General features: G+C 36.7%; 1 protein-coding gene across 1 annotated transcript in view; it reads left to right on the top strand.

Annotated features, from left to right (window-relative positions):
• PRIM2 (primase, DNA, polypeptide 2 (58kDa)) overlaps positions 1 to 17889 on the top strand; it is a gene marked incomplete at its 3' end in the record, with an annotated part of 77242 nt that overhangs the window by 18899 nt on the left and 40454 nt on the right. Inside the window, exons 6-7 of the mRNA XM_009879844.1 lie at positions 4812 to 4907; positions 5781 to 5918. Of these exons, the coding sequence (XP_009878146.1) occupies positions 4812 to 4907; positions 5781 to 5918 (234 nt within the window). The remainder of the gene's footprint in view (positions 1 to 4811; positions 4908 to 5780; positions 5919 to 17889) is intronic.

The raw sequence follows: 17889 nt of genomic DNA on the forward strand, positions 1-17889 counted from the left end.
TGTGTCACTGAGTTTCTCTGGGATTATGGTAACCATGAATTAGCTGCAGAGCTGAGGAAGATCCATAAAATGTCCTTTCTGTGCCCACTTCTGACTTTAAAAAGAGTCCAAATAACATTTCAGTCAATGGATAAGAATACATAATAATTCTAAGTGCAGCCCTTTATATTTTCAGGGATGTCAGCAGCCTGAACTTGAGCTAAAATAGTAAGTTGTAGTACCATGGCAAATAAAATTTTTGTCTTAATTCATTTGTGCCTGGCCAAAATGGAATTGATATCTCTTAAGAAACGTTATCATCAGATTTGTGAACAGCAGATTTGTGAGCCCCTGGAATGTTTTATTTAAGGCTCTTCCTAATTTTGGTAGGACAGCTGGGAATGATGAACTTTCCTAATCAAGCTAGTATTGATTAACTGGCTGAATACTATTAAATTTAAGAATATAAATTTAAAGTGTATCTAGGTTAACACTTTTGTATTAGCTTGTACTGTGATGTGGCAATGGAGAAGATTGGCTAGGAAATGATTGTTTTATCTGTTTCATACTTAAAATTTCAATATAGTGCAGTATTGAGAGACTGACACCATCTCTTTTTGAGAAGGGTGTTGTGCCGTTTAAGTACTGGCTGCTCCGTGGCTGAAAGCAAGTTTTAAAAATTTCACTTGCTAAGGACAGCAGTGACGTGTGCATGTAAATACCTGAAGCTGAGTCTTGGAAAAGGAAAGGACTTATGCATTGCGTTCTTCTTCCTTAATGGGAGACTTAGAAACAGCAAAATTAAGTACTTGTGCGTGTATAGTAGTATAATGTGTGCGTGAATCTTTATCTCTTTATAAAACCAGAGTAGGGAGATCAAATTTATTTTGAGGTTTTTGGACTGCCTCACTGATAGTGTTTGTTTAACCAAGCCTTACTTATTAAATTTTTCATGTTTTAATCTAAATTTATGTGACTGTGTTTCCAGGACAGTTCTGTGATTAAAAATCAATGAATAAACTGCACGTAGAAAGCAAGAAAACTAGAAATAATGCAACTTGTCCCAAATCCTTGCTTGCTTCCTTACTGCTTGTGCCTTCCCTTTTCATGTCTTGATTTTTCCAATTTTTCTGAGTCTCAAAAACATACGATGAAGTGTTTAATTGTTTCAAGCTATAGCTATTTCAAGCTATGTATGATGCACTGTCACTGAGAAGGCAAGATCCCTTTCCTGGTGGTACTGTTGTTTGCTTGTGCAAAGCAAAGACTGACTTGGTGATAAGCAGTTTCAGTTTTAATAAACTGGCAACAAACTAACAAGGCAAAACTAGTGAATTGTTTTGTGTGGGGTGAGTTGAATCAGTTCAGTGTGGAGGGTCAGATGAGCACCACATGACATCATCAGAAGAATTCTGGTGTTTGTGTTTGGTGTGGGTTTTTTTTTTTTAATGTTTTGAACATCACAGCATTTTATCTGGCGAACATCACTGAGCACTGTCAAAAGTTAAGCAGCCTACTTATCTTTCTAATCTTGATTAGAATCCTAAAAGCTGTATTTAATTGTGTCTAATTTTTTAATGATTACTGGAATGTGTTCTTGCGGGTACCCTTTTAGAGATGAAATTATTAAATGTACAAACTGTAGCGTTCTTATTAAAATTAAAAAAAAAAGCTTTTCCAGCTTTTATGAGTCAGGAAAAAATGGGATATGTTTCATGATGCTCTGTATACAGAGGTACAGGCATGACCTAACTGAAAGCTTGAGTCTGAGTTTAGACTATAGGGAGCTTATTTTCATTGCAATGCAGCTTCAGTCAATTTTACACAATTTTATTGGAAAGTGGTGAAATCCTTAATAGCAATGCAACATTATTTTTAATGTTCCAGTCTTTAGGGAAGCAAGTTCTATTTTTAAATGCATTCTGGAGTAATCTCCTAGCTTTAGTTAGGGGCTAGGGATATCCTTGTTTCTTCCTCTCTCTCCCTTAGCTGAAAACACTGAGGCAATGTGAATTTGGTGAAAAGGCAAGGAGCAGAGTGTTGGTAGGGCTGCTGGAGGTTTGCCTAACCTATAAGATACTTGAGGCTGTAAGGGTAAATTATTTAACAGCTTTTGTAGTATTATTTACTTATGTGATAAATATTGTTTTGCAATAATATTTGTGTTTGTTTAAAAAATACAAGTTCTGATCAAACTGTATTTTCTGTAACACTGTCCACAGTCTTATCCAAATCTTTAGTCATGGCCCATTAACCTATTTTTCTGGAGGTTTCACCAGCTTCGCTTTTACCCCAACAGTGGTAAATTGTTTGCTAGTGAGATGTAAGAAAATAAAAAAATCAGTGTGACTTTACATCTCTACAGGATTGATATGGTCAAATTGCTAATAAAGAAGGATCTAGACAGCTGGTGAAGGTTATATCACTGTAATTATTTTATATCTATCATAAAAGATAGAAAACTTCTTGAAATTAAATGTAATACTGAATAAAATGGTTTTGTTGATGAAAATGAGCTAATTGTTTTTTGAAAAACAAATAAACAAGGAATCCTTGCCTTTCCCTCTTCTCATTCTTCTCCAAGTATTGCAAGCCTGTCTGTAAAACAGTCACTGGACTGCTTTAATTGCTTCCTGTAAAAATAAACCCCTATCCTTGGCGTGGTTTGATGTTGTTTTTTAGTGAGAGATCCTAGAAGAAATCATGCAATTGTAACCACTATAGCTATACAACATGTTGTACTATTTTTATTTGAAGACAATTTCAGTGAGGGTTTGGAATGACATGGTAGACTGGGCTCTCAAGTAGTTTCTACTGAGAAAGCATGAAACTGTTATATTTGAAAAATGGAAGTCAGTATTCTGGAATTAAAATTAAAACTTTGGTCCACACTAGGTGAAAGACAAGCTTGAAGGCTGATGTAGTGACTTAGATTTATACTTATTTAAACAAGAAATATATCATCTGGAAGGAGAAGCAGGGTTTTGATAGCACCATGTGAAATTTGTATGTAGCTCCAGGGTGTCACGTTTGAAGCGGGAATCTTTCAAAGACTAGCAAGAATAAGATTGTGAGTGAGAGTATTTTACAGAAAGCATTTTCTCATATCATGTACACAAAGACATTTAATTGTTTTGATACAGCTACTTTGTTAAAGAAAAATGGTTTCCTTACAGGCTGTGTTTCCCTGAACGTTAGATTTTCACATGCAAAAATATAATTCTACTCTGTGTGTTTCCTTTGTCTTCAAAGTTACATTCTTCTGCCTTGCTGGCAGCTTTATTATTATTTTTTAAAGCTGATTTTCCTGAGAGAGTACTACAGATTACATCAAGATGCGGACAGGGTAACCATAAGCCTTATACATGTAGCTGTCTTGGCCATTTCATATGCATCTATCAAATCACTTTCATAGAGGGGATTTGCTGAGCTGTTCCTTCAAGTTTGAAATTAAAAGGTCGTTCCTATGACTTCCAAGAAAGGTGTTTTGTTTCATTTTCTCAGTTTTTCACCTGAGGAGAAGGAAAAAAGTTTTGTTTAAATGCCCATTTAACTGCATAGACGTGTTAGTCAACAAATTAGATATTCTGCCTCATTCAGAGAAGAAACTGAACTGCTTCTGCATATCCCTTTCCATAGAGAGGAAGGATACCGAGTGCCTTTTTTTTATCTTGTGTTTAGAGTTTGGGTATCTAGTGCATGGGATAGTCTTGGCTTGGTTCCCAACTAGTCTCTAACAGCTATCCTGACTGCAGCCTTGTATCACCTTTCCATAGGTGCTGGAGCACACTTCCAGTTTACGTAGAGCGGTGTCACAAACTGTGTTATACTTCGGTGGCCTCTGTGTCCATCCATGTTTTGGGAAGGTGTTCCTTAACCTTTAATCCCTTTCAGTCAGGGACTACTTCTATTATACTTTATCAAGAACATATTATGCAGATATTTAAGACTGTTGTTGCATGTAGTTAAGCTACTAGGTATCATTGCTGGATTACTGGTATGTATGATCTGTTTTATCAGAATGGATTATTTATTATTTACATTTTTTAATTTATTACTTTTTCAGGTTTTAAAGCCTGAGCTTAATCATGATTTAGAGCAGAACAATTTGATTTCAAATTTTGCTGTTAGTCATTTTCTGTTGAATAAAAGCCCCAAATGACTTATTGACTAGTAAAATAATTACAATATGGTAATTTTAAATGTGGCTTCTCTGCTGTATTTGGTGCATTATTAAGTAGCCAAAAAGCATAATACATATATTTATGTATATGCAGTATTTAAGTTTATATATTAGGAAGTATAACATTGTCCATGATTTTTCAAGCTAGAAATTCTGGCTTAAATACTTTACGTTGTTAAATTACAGCATTGCTGTTTAACGTACCTGTTTCAAGAACTGGAAAAGCGCTAACATTTAGAGAACAATAAGTAAACCATTGTTCTTGCTCCTCAAAACAAAAAAAAAAGGAGAGAGACAGACAAATCCGTGAATATAAAATGATATGTAATTTTTTTAAAAGTCTGGATTTAAAAATGAACTGAAACTGATGTTTTTGTGAAAAATCGGACAAAGTTGTTTAAGTCCTTACTAATTGCTATTGAATCATCATACTTTTAGTGCATCCCGTTAATCTAGATATGAGCAAGGATTGTCACAAGTTTTGTTTTGAAGAGGTTTACAAGTTATAGTTCTGTTATAGTTCTTGTGTTAATGTTTAAAGTGATGATATATTTACAGATTAAGTAATCTTTGATCTTATATTAATTAAAAAAAACCCCACCTTATTCTGAAGTATTTCAGCAGTTTAAAAACAAATTCTTAATTTTAGATTAGTGAAGACCTGAAAAATGAATTGGCAAATGAGCTGTATACATCAACCCCTGGCCTCAGTATGACTAAAGTAAAAGAACAAATGTTCTACAAGGTAAGTGGAAATTGACTAGTTCCACAGATTTACGTTCATTCTGTTTCAGTTAAACTTGGAGTTACTAATTTTAAGTTAATCTACTACTATTGCTAACAGTTAATCAAAGTATCGAAATTAACTGACACTACAGTTGAGTTCCTCTTTTTCATGTCAGTATAAGGGTAGAAGGAGATACTGGGAGAATGAAGGGAGCTTTAAGCTGCCATTAATGTCTTCTGTCCTCTTCTGCCGTCCCTTGTCTTTTGCCACAAAAACGGTCTTAAGTTTTAATGTTTCCCAGACAAATGATGTAACTTGCCTGGCTGACAGACTGTTCAGGATGGAGACATTCTCAAACATCTGTTACTGAAACTAGGTTTGGTCTGATTATATTAGTCTGAAATTCTTTTTGCAAGGGAGCAAGGGGAGAGGAAAGAAGTACGTGATGTAGCCCAGGGATTCTTCTTTAGCGTGAAGTTGATTGGGTTCCAGGTCTGTTTCCAAGACTTTTTATATATAGCTTCCATGAATCACATATTTCAAGATGTCTGAAACAGAAGGACAACAGAAGTCCATTTGCAAATATCAAGTAGTTAAGTGATGCAAAGCTACATAATTGGCCTAATAATCATAGATATAAACTTTAAAGTAGCTTATTTTGCCTACTTGCGTGCCTTTCTGTAAGTAAACAATATTTTCCACCAAAATAATGATCAGCTATTCTAGAGTCAACATTTAATTTCAAAATCTTTCCATTTTGCCTGGATAGAGCTTTGTTAAAAGACAGAGAATGACTTAAATCTTTACTGGTCCATCTTGAATCTTAGGGTTGCAAACATTGTTAATGTATTATCTTGCTATTTCATAGTGTGGGTTTTTCTTCTTTCTCAGGTTGGACTTGCAGATGCTGTGGATCTATTTAGAGCCAGAAGAGTGTTTATTAAAGATGGCTTTGCATATGTGCCACTTAAGGAGATTGATGCAATTGTTTTGAATAACTATAGAACAAAGTTATCTAAAGCACTGGCGGTAAGTCTGATGAAGTCTGATTTTTACAACTTTTGTTGCATTGTTTTGTGACACTCTTGGACAGTGGTAGCCTTTGGGATTTTTAAATTTATCTACTTCCATCTGGAGAATAACAGAAACCCTATCAAAAGTGCTGACAGCATTTAAAAGAAATTCATTATGAGCTGAGAGTTCATTAATTTTAAATGGCACTTAGCATGTGATGTGCATTGTAAAGAAATTCCTGCTAGAGGATTTTAAAATTGTTTCCCGCATAGAGTAACATGACTTTTCATTCAGAATATTATCCCCATACAGACAACTGTTTTTTCCTCTTTGTATCAATCTTTTCTCCCACAACATTTTGCAACAGTTTTTTTGTTAAAGCAAGTAAAATAGTGATTTGTGGGTTTTTTTCCATTTTTCTTTTGTTAATGAGAACTGAAATGAGGATAAGTCAGAACATGTCAGGCAAAAATAAAGTCGTCATTGTATGAATGTTCGAGGTATCAAATCTAGTTAGGACACCTATGGTAAATACCATATGTGAATGTTGTTCTGCTAGTAATTCAGTGATCAATTTAGGAGTTGCTCGTTTTACAATATTAGACTCTTCACAGGTTTTAAAAGTTGGTGCTCATGTATAACGCACAGAACTAGAAAGTCCTGGAAAATACGTCATTGAATAACATGTAGGCAGTTTGGATTGCTTTTTAAAAAATGTTTTCAAAGCCTTATATTGCTATGTCACATTAATATCAAGGTTGACCATAAGTGTTTAGTAAACAGTGTGAAGTAAAAATGCATTTCTTTAAGAAGCTACCAGTATGCTAATTTTCTAATTTGTTAATTCTGAATATAACTGGAGTCTCTGGGATTATTTAATGTGCAGTGAAAATGGTGATACTCATGTGAACACTTCCATTAGGACTCTCTAATACAACTGCAACTAGAGACATCCTTACTTCATTTGATGCAAAATGTTCTTGCTGAAAGCTGATAACACTTCTGTGGGATTTAAAAACAATTAATGTAGTCTATAGAAATATGGCTAAGTACACAGGTTATCTGCATCTGTTTAAAATACTTTTGAGAAGCTTCATGGACTTCTGGAATTTGCCTGTTGTGTGAGTAGCTGAGGAAAGTCTGAAAAACAGTAGGAACTGTAATGAGTAGACCACCTGACTATTCAGTTTGAGGAAAAATCTGCAACTTTTTCTTGTGAACACAGGCTATATTATATATAATGCACTTAACCCAGATTACGTTGGTAAAGCTAATAGCTGCTTTATAGTAAAGAAGCACTTCTTTACGTTATCCTCTGTAATCATAGTTTAGAAATTTTAACACTCATGAGTTTGGAAAATATCTTCTATAGAACGGCTATGTTTAAAGTTATTGCAGTATTTCAGGTTTTTAGTTTTAATACATACTTTTTTTTTAAACTTCACCATATCTTCAGAATAAGGAATAAAAGAAGATTTGTGATTTCTATCCTATGCCAAAGCTCCTGATTGAAGTTTTGGGGTTTTGATTACTAACTTAGTTTGTGAAACCACATTTAATAAGCTGTTTCAGCTAATTTTAGCCAGCATAGTGCACTGCTGAGAGATGCTAGGAATATTGTTAAATTGAGTCATTTGGAAATGAAGGCCAAAAATCCAGCATGTTCTACAGAGGTCAATCTAACGTTATTCTGTTATACCAAACAGGGGCACATCTGGAGCATGACACCTGGTAGCTGGATAATTAGTGTAGTTTTCAGTGGAACAAAACTAGAATCATCAATTACATTTCAGTGAAACTATAAGAATACACTTTTAAAGAAAGTATTGTACATAAGGAATTTTTTAAAAATCTAAAGATGATAATGGTTGCTCTTCCACAACATACAAATTAGAAGGATAATCTTTGGCTAGGCACCTTCTTTCCTCAGCCTTACCTGAAGAGACACATTTCAATAGAAGTTATGACACAGTGGCACACTTCCAGTATTGCTTGTGAAAAGTACTTGTTGAAATGCTATTTGATCTAGCTTAAGTTCTAGGAGTACAGCTGGTTCAGTATTGCATGCTAATGCTTTTGTAGCACACGGATGTTTGTACATGTCAGCTGCAAAGGAGAAATCAATCAAGAGAAATGTGCTGAATTTCTGGCACTATGACAGTATAGAGGTCTTTGTGACTTTGCACAGAAGTTGTGCATCATGGCCAGACTTAATTAAGAAGTAATAGAGCCTTAAACAGCATCACTGATTTGTTACTTGATTTGTCTCTTAATGAACGTGTTTCATAACATTACCACTTTGGTAAGCATTACTTATGTGTGCTTTTGGGAGTATGTTTTAGTGTTTTTGCAACACCTGGCTATTTACACTTTGTTCTCAGCACTTTCTAATGAGCAATCCTTGTTTTATTAGAAATCAAGAATTTAGGATCTTAATGGTGTGATAATCCAAATTAGGTTTGAATGCTATTTCTAAAGAAGGGGTTTGTGTTTCACAGGGTCATAAAATTAGGCGTCTATGGGGTAGTTTGACTTTGGTCAACACTTCTGACTTTGACAGTCTGTTATAAGCATCTAATGGACAAAATACCCTGAATATAGATAGTGGAAAGATGGTCTTTCAAGCACGTAGTTTTGAGGAATCTTTCTTATGGCTCTCATTAGTGATTCAATTCTTCAATGTCAAAGCAGCCTAGTTTTCCAGTGTGGGTTGCGTGATGTTATGCATTATTTGTGGTGGTGCATGCTTTGCCTCTCAGAGATTGGTTGGTGCTACTCCAAGGAGTTGCATGCACAGGTTTTTGGAAGGAGTTATCTCTACACAGGAATGATTTTATGATGAATGCCTGCTCTGTCTCTTCCAAGGTGCTCTGAAGCTGTTATACTTTGTGGGAGTATGCTTGTGCTAAAGCTACTTTTGTTAGGTCTCCAAAGCATTCAATAATTTGGGTGGTCACCTAGCCTTCTTATGTTGCTCGCTGCATTGTAGGCTTGTGTCAGTACCGTCCTGCATGTTACAGGGTGGGTCTAGATGGGCTTATAAAAGAGGACTCTAATGAGAGTGAATTATGTGTTGACACTGAGCTTTGAGAGAACAGTAAATAATTCATACCACTGTCTTTTAAAAAAAGTTTTGACACTGGCACAAATTCAGTTTAGTCAGAGTTATGCTTTAATCACTTACTAGGCAAGCCTGTGAAGCAGTCATATGTTTTGTTTCACACTTTAAAAATAAGTAGGACATCTCAACTATGTGGCTATTCCTTGAGGCTCAATAATAGGGACAGTTAATACTATTCCAGCCTTCTTGACAATCGCCAGTGCAACTGAAGAAGTTCATTTTATGTGCAAAATCAATACTGCAAGGATCTTCTTTCTGTATTCTCTGACCCATTCAATAGTAAATAATTTCCTTTGTGCCATTAATGATGATTAAGCTGTAGAAAGCTTAAACATTTTCTGTAGTTCATGTAAGTTGTAATATTAGCTCTACAATTGTTTTATAACTTTAAGTAAACTTTTATTAATTCAAATAGCATTATGTTTTATTTATGAGGGTTTCACTGTGTTTACACTAATACACAAACATTTCTGCAGCAACGCTGTGCTGCATTTTGGTCATTTCAGTTATAGCCATGTAGTGAACTTAGGTTGTGAAATTACTGGCAGTATTGGGTCACCTTCTTTTTTCAGGATAATTGTTTTCATTTTTGATTTTATGAAATGAGAAGATTTGGCTTAGTGTGGCGGTGCAGACCCGCAGGCCTGTCTCAGTGCAGCGTTGCGCTGGGTACCACACCGAGGAGGATCGCTCCTGAGCAATCTGAAATGGGACTACAGGGGAGAAAGGACAGAAGGGGATGCCAAATCATCGGCTGGGACTGGCCTTTGTCAGCAAGCGTCCTCAAATAATTGAGAAAATGACTTAATACAACGTTAGCAGTTGTCTGACTTGTTTGAACAGGCGTTTGCATGGGACAGCCGTTTGCCCCCACAGTTCCCGCCCTGTGTGACGGGTGGCCACGGGCACAGGGGTGGACCATGTCTCCCACCTGCTGGAAGCACCGTGTGAGCTTAGTGTGAGCTTAGTGTGAGCTTAGCTGTAATGGCTGATCCCCAGAAATGACATAATTTCTCAAGATGCGTTTAGTTTTTTTGAACCGCTTTACCTGCAGTACCACTAAGTACTTAGTGTCTGATATTCCTCCTGTGTGATTGATGAGAAAATCCTTTATATAGAGATCATGGGTTTAGGCTGAGCATGTAAAATGCTCTTTTCATTATTAAAGTAAGTCCAGTAGTCTTGACTCAACCTGTGTATGGGGTGCGGGTGCCCAGGCGCTGGTCGGGGGGGGCTGCATGGCGGCCTCTGTGAGGAGAGGCCGGGGCTGCCCCGGGCCGGACACAGACAGTTCCAGCCAACTCCGACCCACCGCAGGGCACGGATGGGCCCCGCAGCAATGGTGGGGGCTCCTTGGGGGAAAATGTATTTAAGAAAGGACAAAACACCCCACAGAGAGAAGGGGGGGAACCAAAAGGAGTGAGAAGCAGCCAGGGAACACCAAGGTCAGAGGAGCAGCTCCATGACACTGGTGCAGATCTTCATGGCATCTGTGAGGACACCATGTTGGGGCAGGTGGGTAGTTCCTGCACACTGAGACAAGTTGTTGTTTTTGTTTTTTTTTTTTTTTTTCTTTTCCTAAAGGATTGCAGCCCATGCCAGAACAAGTGAAATAGGCAAGCAGGCAGGAGCTGCAGGGAGGAGCTGTTATGGAGCGACCATAGCTGCCCCTGCCCTCTGCCCCCTGTGCTGCTTGGGGTGGGAGGTGGAGGAGTCCGGAGCGACGGAGTAAAGTTTGGCTTGGGAGAGAGGGGAGGAGAGGCATTGTTTTAATGTTTGTGTCTTGTTTTTCACTCCCTGAGTCTATTTTAATTGACAGTAAATTACATTAATTTTCCCCAAGTCAAGTCTGTTTCATCTGCAGTTATAATTGGTAAGTAATCTCCCTGTCTTTATTGTGACCCGTGAGCTTTCTCATCCTATTTCCCCCTGTCCTGTTGAAGGAGCAAGCAGCTGGGTGGGAGTTTGGCCCTTAGGTTGTGGTGGGTTAACCATGGCTGCTCTGTTAATTTTTGCTCTCTGGGCTTATGGATCTGCTGAGGTTGGATACTGGAGAATAGGAGGTTCAGCACTCTGGTTCCAACTCGTGCAGTTGTGTTAGCTTCTGTGTTTCCTGTGCTCCTCCTCTGAAACAGCTCTGGGATAAATTCCTGAGGTGGGGATAATAGATACTGAAAAACCTGACTCTGACTAGGGTGCCTCCATTAGTGTTTGCATTAACTAGAATAAATCGTTATATCATTCTTATCTTACAAATGTTACAGTTCAGAAAATGTCCTGAAGGTTAACTGCTCGTTGAACGTTATGTTTTAGGGCTATAAGCAAATGCTTGAGAATGTGTAAATATTCCTGTGTAGCATGAGTGCTTTTATTGTGAGTTTGAAGAGTTTATTTTACAAAGATTTGTAATTATCCATGATAGCATAACTGAGCTTTCTATTCATAGTCTAGTGGTGGTTTTTCAGTAGATTTGTCATACTTGCATTTAAATCCAGCCCCCTTTTCCCCCCATCTTGAGCCTAGTCATTGAAGTAATAACTTGACTTGTCTTTGAATTATGACTCTACTGCAGAAAGTTGCTTTTGTGAAAACACTTTGTCAGAACATCATATAGGATCTAACCATCTGCACATTAAAATATTAACTGAAAATAACACAAACTAGTACCATAAGAAATCAAGATTCCAATGTTAATATGTACAATCTTGACAGCACATGTTTATTAATTTAATGTCTACACTTTTTTACTTTGCAGTATGATCTTGTGTAATCTGATAAAATGTATACAAATCAAATTGTTGGGTTTTGAGGACAAAAGGAGACCTCACTGGTGGTGTCTAATTTTTATGGTTTTTTTTTTTTTTTGTTTATTCTTTTCCCTATTTGGAATGTAATCTTCAAAACTGTTAGGAATGTGAATCAAGTAAGTTGCTTCTAGTTTTACTAATATTTGTAATGATTTGTCTTTTAAAATTAAATACCAGTTAAACATGCTATTTCAGTTGATTTATGCTATGTGTTCAAAGAACCTGCTAATTTGAGAAAAGTATCAGTATACATAGCACCACCTGCAAAACATTTTTTTCCTAAACCACCTACATTTTTAAGCAGTGAAGCAGAAGGTTTTATGTAGTGGCATTAATGTTGAGAAAGTATGATTGATGATGGTCTTGTCACTTGAAATTCATTTCAGGTGTTGTGTTCCCAGTGTTAACTTAAAGTAATTCACTGTAACATAAATGGATGATTTTTATAATATGCACATACAAGGTTAGTAAGGTAGTAACTTTGGCAGTGCAGGGTAAAACGTGATTACAGTGAGTTTGTCCTCTGAATCTCTTGGATCAAAGTTTGCAGTGAGAATTTTGCAGAGAAGCAGCTGGTCTTCATTTCTGAGTAGTATTATATTGTAAGGTCATTCTCGAAGGCATAGGTCTACTGCATAAAATGGTGATATTTTTAGTGGGTGAAGCGAAATCAAGGGAATTGACTTTAAGCGTGTGTCTTTGTGCCAGAGATGACTCAAGCCTGTATGTGGAGTGGTTACCTGCAAGACAGGGAAACTCATGGGACTTTTCTTTGTGGACCTTCTTTTTGCTGTGGCCCCTTAATTGTCCCATTGTTGGCTATTTTCTGAAATCCATCCTTCGGTGTTATATCTCCTCTACCAATTGAAGTACACGTGTTTCTTTTAGAAACTATGTAGATTGCATAAAGTAATTATAAATAATATTAGGAGGCTAAATGAAATTTGACTGTGTTCAGCTTCTTGTCTTTCTGTTTCTTCTATCTGGTTCTTGCATCTACTACAAAGTATAAGATTTTGTTAAGTACTAAATTTGCAGCATGAATGACTGCTGTGATCTCTGCATGGTTCTGTTTGGTTTGATTTACATGGAAATACTTCCATCTTCAAATCAACATAGGTGTTTCAGGAAAGTGAAACTAACAAAGCAAGATGTACAGGATTTGAAGCATGTGGAAGGCTTGCGTAACTGTTGAGATGTTCTCCAAATTTCAGAAAAACTATTGAAATAGAATATATTAGCAGGAAGTAAAATTTTCTTTGTTGTGTGATAGATGCAATAACCTGGAAATGTGTCAGTTAATATCGTACCTCTTTAATGTCAATGTGACAACAATTTATTAACATGCTGGTAACAGTAATTTGAGAATGATGCACTGCAGTCAGGAAGAAAGAACTTTAATGGCCTATGCGGTTGTTAAGTAAACAGAAGTCTGTGTTTCAGGATGACTCTGTGTTAGAAATTTGAATTTCCTACTGATTATTTTCTTATGGCCTTCTGTGACCCATAGACAGTTGCTAAGTGATAGCTGTAGTAGTACCTATCTGCAGTTGGTTTACACTGGACTTAATGACAAATTATGTCATCAGCTGTGTTCTATCTTTTTCTTGGAGAAAACTAGTTAAGTTTCTGGAAGTTAACTGGTTAAGTGATCTAGCTGATGTTTACTGTGGACCACCAATGGAGCAGGGCTCCAGTGGCACAGGAAGCTGTCCAAACTGCCAGTGAAGATGTACCCAGTGTGTTTCTCAGCCTTCCAGTGTTTCACTGTGGAATGAGACTGATTTGCGTGTGTAATTGTTACCTGGGAAAAAAGAAAACTTGTTTCATATATCTCAATAATGCTGTCTTCTGTGAATTTCTCACCCGTCTGTACATTAATGGAGGTTCATTATTGAGATCCAAGTTTCAACCACTTACTAGTTTTATGTGTGGTTCAAGAGACAAAATTTACCTGCCACTGCCACATACAGTAAATCATAAACTTCCCTTTAAATTAATGTATTGAATCTTCCCTACAGTGTTGCAGGATTCTGTATTGGAGCATAAATCTTAGATGTGCTTTGTCTAAACCAATTCTTTCAAGTGATGTAGCTGCTTTTAGAACACAGCAGTTACTCACTGGGCTTAATAAATGGATTCTTAAATTCATGATGGTTGAAAAGCAACATTGCTGCCTCACTGACACTTTTCAACAAACATGGTCAAATCCTGACAGTTACAGTTTTATAACACTTCTAAAGAGCATTCCACTTTTGTCCTAACTTTCAAATTGGTTATGACTTTAAACTGTGAAAGTATTTATGGTTAATTTGTAATTCCTGTAGAATATAAATAATACACTTATTCTTGCTTGCCTCTTTGTCTAATCACTCTGGTAACTCATTTCATCACTTCTGTTAGACAAATTAAAATTTCTTCTATTTGAAAGATCTGTGGAGTACATGCCCTGCCTAGTTCTTAAAATTGGACTTTTTCTTGCTCCAGCTCGTCCTTTCTGCTAATCTCAAGCCTTGTGTGTTGAAAGAAATACGGGGTTTTGGGGGGGTTCTACCCCTAGTTTCCTCATTACACTTTAGAGTGCCTGACTTGCATTTGCTTTTCAAAGTGATACTTTTCTTGCTTTGCTCCCATGCTAAAAGCTGTTTTGGAAGTAAAGGGGAGAGGAACTTTTAAAAAACTTTACAATGTAATCCTAAAAAATTCTATATGACGGAAAAATCACAAACAATGCAAGAGTAAATGTATCTGCATTCACCATGGTGATTTTTCATTATCTCCATTGCCTGTAACCCTTGCTTCTCATGATCCTTGGTTAGATGTTCTGGCTAGCATATTGCACACTTTTATAAACCTACTCTACAGATAGCTAGAAAGTTGCATCTTGTCTATAAATAATAAATATTCTATAGCATACCAAATACAGGTGCTTGTAGGACTCGCTATTGTGAGCAGTCGCAATGAAATCAGTAGGTCTTGTAGCTGTTGAGAGCAGCATGTACAGTAGTGAGTGTCAGATTAAGCATTCAAGAAAGAACTGGAGTCACGCAAGTTATTTTGAGACCTAAATTAAGCTGTAGTATCTGAAGTTATGATTACAGTTTGAATTAACAATTTGGATCAAGAGCGAAAAAGGCTGTGACAAAAACAGAATGTACAAGGATAGGAAGAGGATATGTTTCAAAATGTTTAATGCAAGTTTACGGAGCAGGTAAAACCAAATAGGTTGAATCACTAAAAATGGTGATGGATACCTTTCCAATTACATGGGCTTTTTTTTTTTTTCCATACATTTCTCTGTGAGATACGGGAGAGGCTATTCTCCTGAGTAAATATTTACGGTATCCTAGGACAGTGAATGTACATTGCATATGTGATGTTAACACGTTTTTGCCATTCCTACTTACGATAAAGATCGACTGACTACTGGGGAAGGACTAAATCTTAAATCCTTTTTTCAATCAGAAGGAAAAATGGGAAACGACTGTCAGTAGCTCATAAATTGAACAACTTACAGTTGTATCAGATGACACTTGGTTAATTAACTTATAGAATCTTTTTAGAGTTTGGAGCACTTCTTTAAGCAGCAAGTGTAAGAATAAAGTATACATAAGTCTCATCTCATCCCTTTGCCAAGATCTTTTTAAAAGAAATTCTGCTGTAAGACTAATTTTAAAAAAAAAACAAACACTAATTTTACTGATTATACAACTCAAGTGTTTTGAACTCTTTTAAGAAAAAAATGTAGCAATATGCTTTTGAACTTACTGAATATTTATTTTTAAACTGTTTTAAATATAGATGAAGTGAGTATTTTTAGAAATGCTAGTCACTGTCACTGTTGCTGCAGCTGATTTCTGGGTGTTCTCATTATATGACTTTCCATTTTACTGCAATTTCCCAAAGGGAATTTAATCTGTTAATGTATTTCTTCTGCAATTAATTGCTAATCTTCATACTTATGCTAGAGAGGAAGTGGACATTTTTTGTAGTTAAGTTACTATTATTTGTCAGAATATTTTTTTCCTGGTAATAGGAAAGCAGGGTATATTTCAGAGGTGGTATAGTTGAGCAAAATTTTTACAATTGAAGCGCACTCCAGTGTCTTATGGGCAGTCTGTACAGGTCGTCACTGAAATCACTGGAGTGCTGTCTTCCTGAAACATTAGGAACGTGATTTAATTAGGCTTCAAATACAGAGCTAGGGTGGTTAAACTTGGTGGTACTAGTGGGCCTGTTGGAGTACCCTGCCTGGCCCACTCCCTTCCCAGCTGTGACTTGATTTTGCAGCTCTGGCTTGTGAAGAAGCAGATCCCTATTTGAATGATTACTCTCTCCAGGAGAGCCTTAGGTACCTCTGCATTGCTTACTCTGCTGCCAGGCTCCTACTAGATCATTGCTTTTTTTCCTGCTGGTGACCGGCAACTTACCTGTCTGAGGAGGGTCCTACTTTTTCCCTGAATATCTTGACTGCAGGGATACATTTTTGAAGTTGGGTAATCAGTGGATTATGCTCAATTGATCCCCAGCCCAGGTGTTTTCTTGCTAAGTTTCTCTTGGTACCTGACGAGGATTGTGAAAGGCGCTTTTTTTTTTTTTTTTTGGTTGGTTGGATGGTTTGGGGTTTCTTTTTGTTATGCCTCCTGCTGGATTATCTCAGGTTATTTTATAGTTCACTCTTAATATTTTTTAGCTAAATTCCCGAATTAGTGACCTACAGGGAAATACTGACACACTGACGCAAGCTACCTCTCGCTAGGGAGCATACTTTCTAGTTAATTTTCCATTCCTTATTGAGGAGTGTAGCCTTGCATTTCCTTGAGAGGTGTACTATACTGTATCTGCATATCCAGTTATCTCATGTGATCTGCTCAGCCTGAAGAAAGGTATGAGTTGAAAGTTGGGGGTGCAGTCATTACTGAGTTAGCTTTCCTTAAGAGAGGCCTTGTGATGCTGTGTTCCACCTTTACAGGTCTACCTTTATCTGTCAGTGTTTCAAGCCTGCCTGGACTTAAAAGCACTGGAGTCCTGAAGGATGGCAGTAGATTTATGTAGAGCACTTTGACATTGCTATGAACTGAAATTCCCTTGTCCGAAGTGGCTTTCTTTTCTCTTGAGGTATATACTCAGGAGGTGGTCTAGCAGCGATAATCTCTACATTAGTAGGATTGTCTGTATGGCCTTACTTGGAATGGGTTTTGTTACTCCTTGAATCTTCTATTATTGTGAAATAGAAAACCAGGAGGGGTTTTCCATAGATCTGTACGGGTTATGTATGTTTGGTAGTGTGTCAAGTGTAAGTGTATACCTAAATGGTTTGTGTCATCTCATCTGTCTGATGATGCTCATCTGTCTGAGGGAGGAGGCATGAAAGTACTGTAACATAGATGTTTTGTAGTAAAAATGGAATTTGAAAGGCAGTGATGGATTTATTCAGCATTCAGGGTCACAGGAAAGTCTCCAGGTATAAGTGAAATTTTGTAACAGCTGGCATGTTCTCTGTAGATTTTGAAATGACACTGAATTAGCTGCTCAGTGTCTGAGTTGTAGAAATGCAGAAAATAACATGAAATATCAAGGAAACAGACCAATGAAAACATACAGTTTCAATTTATATGTAGCTTGTGAAAGATCTTTTTAGCTATATTTTTTTCTGTATTTATGTAAACAGATTCCTTTTTATGTAAATACTAGGGTTTTTTTGTTTGTAAGGATTGATGTTTAATTTCAATAATCTGTAGTCTCAAACAAATAGCAGAAAGCAAAGGTTTTTATTATCATCTGTCACAAGTTAAGCAAAATGACATTATTTATTAATAGCTACAGCCTTTTTTAATATATGTACATATGAAAGAAAGAGATTAAATTTGGATGTAGTGCTTAGAGCTCCTTAAGCAGTAGAAAATCACATCAGTTTTCCCTGTTGTTTTCCTAGTTGTGCTGCCAAAATGAGGTGAAGGTTGTTCTGTTACCAGCTTTGTTAATCCCAAAGGATTTGTGTTTCTTTTTACCCCATCCTTTGGATGTATAAACAATAAAAATAAATTTTAAAACGTGG

This window comes from Charadrius vociferus, unplaced genomic scaffold (genome assembly GCF_000708025.1).
Source record: "Charadrius vociferus isolate BGI_N301 unplaced genomic scaffold, ASM70802v2 scaffold342, whole genome shotgun sequence".
NCBI lineage: Eukaryota > Metazoa > Chordata > Aves > Charadriiformes > Charadriidae > Charadrius > Charadrius vociferus.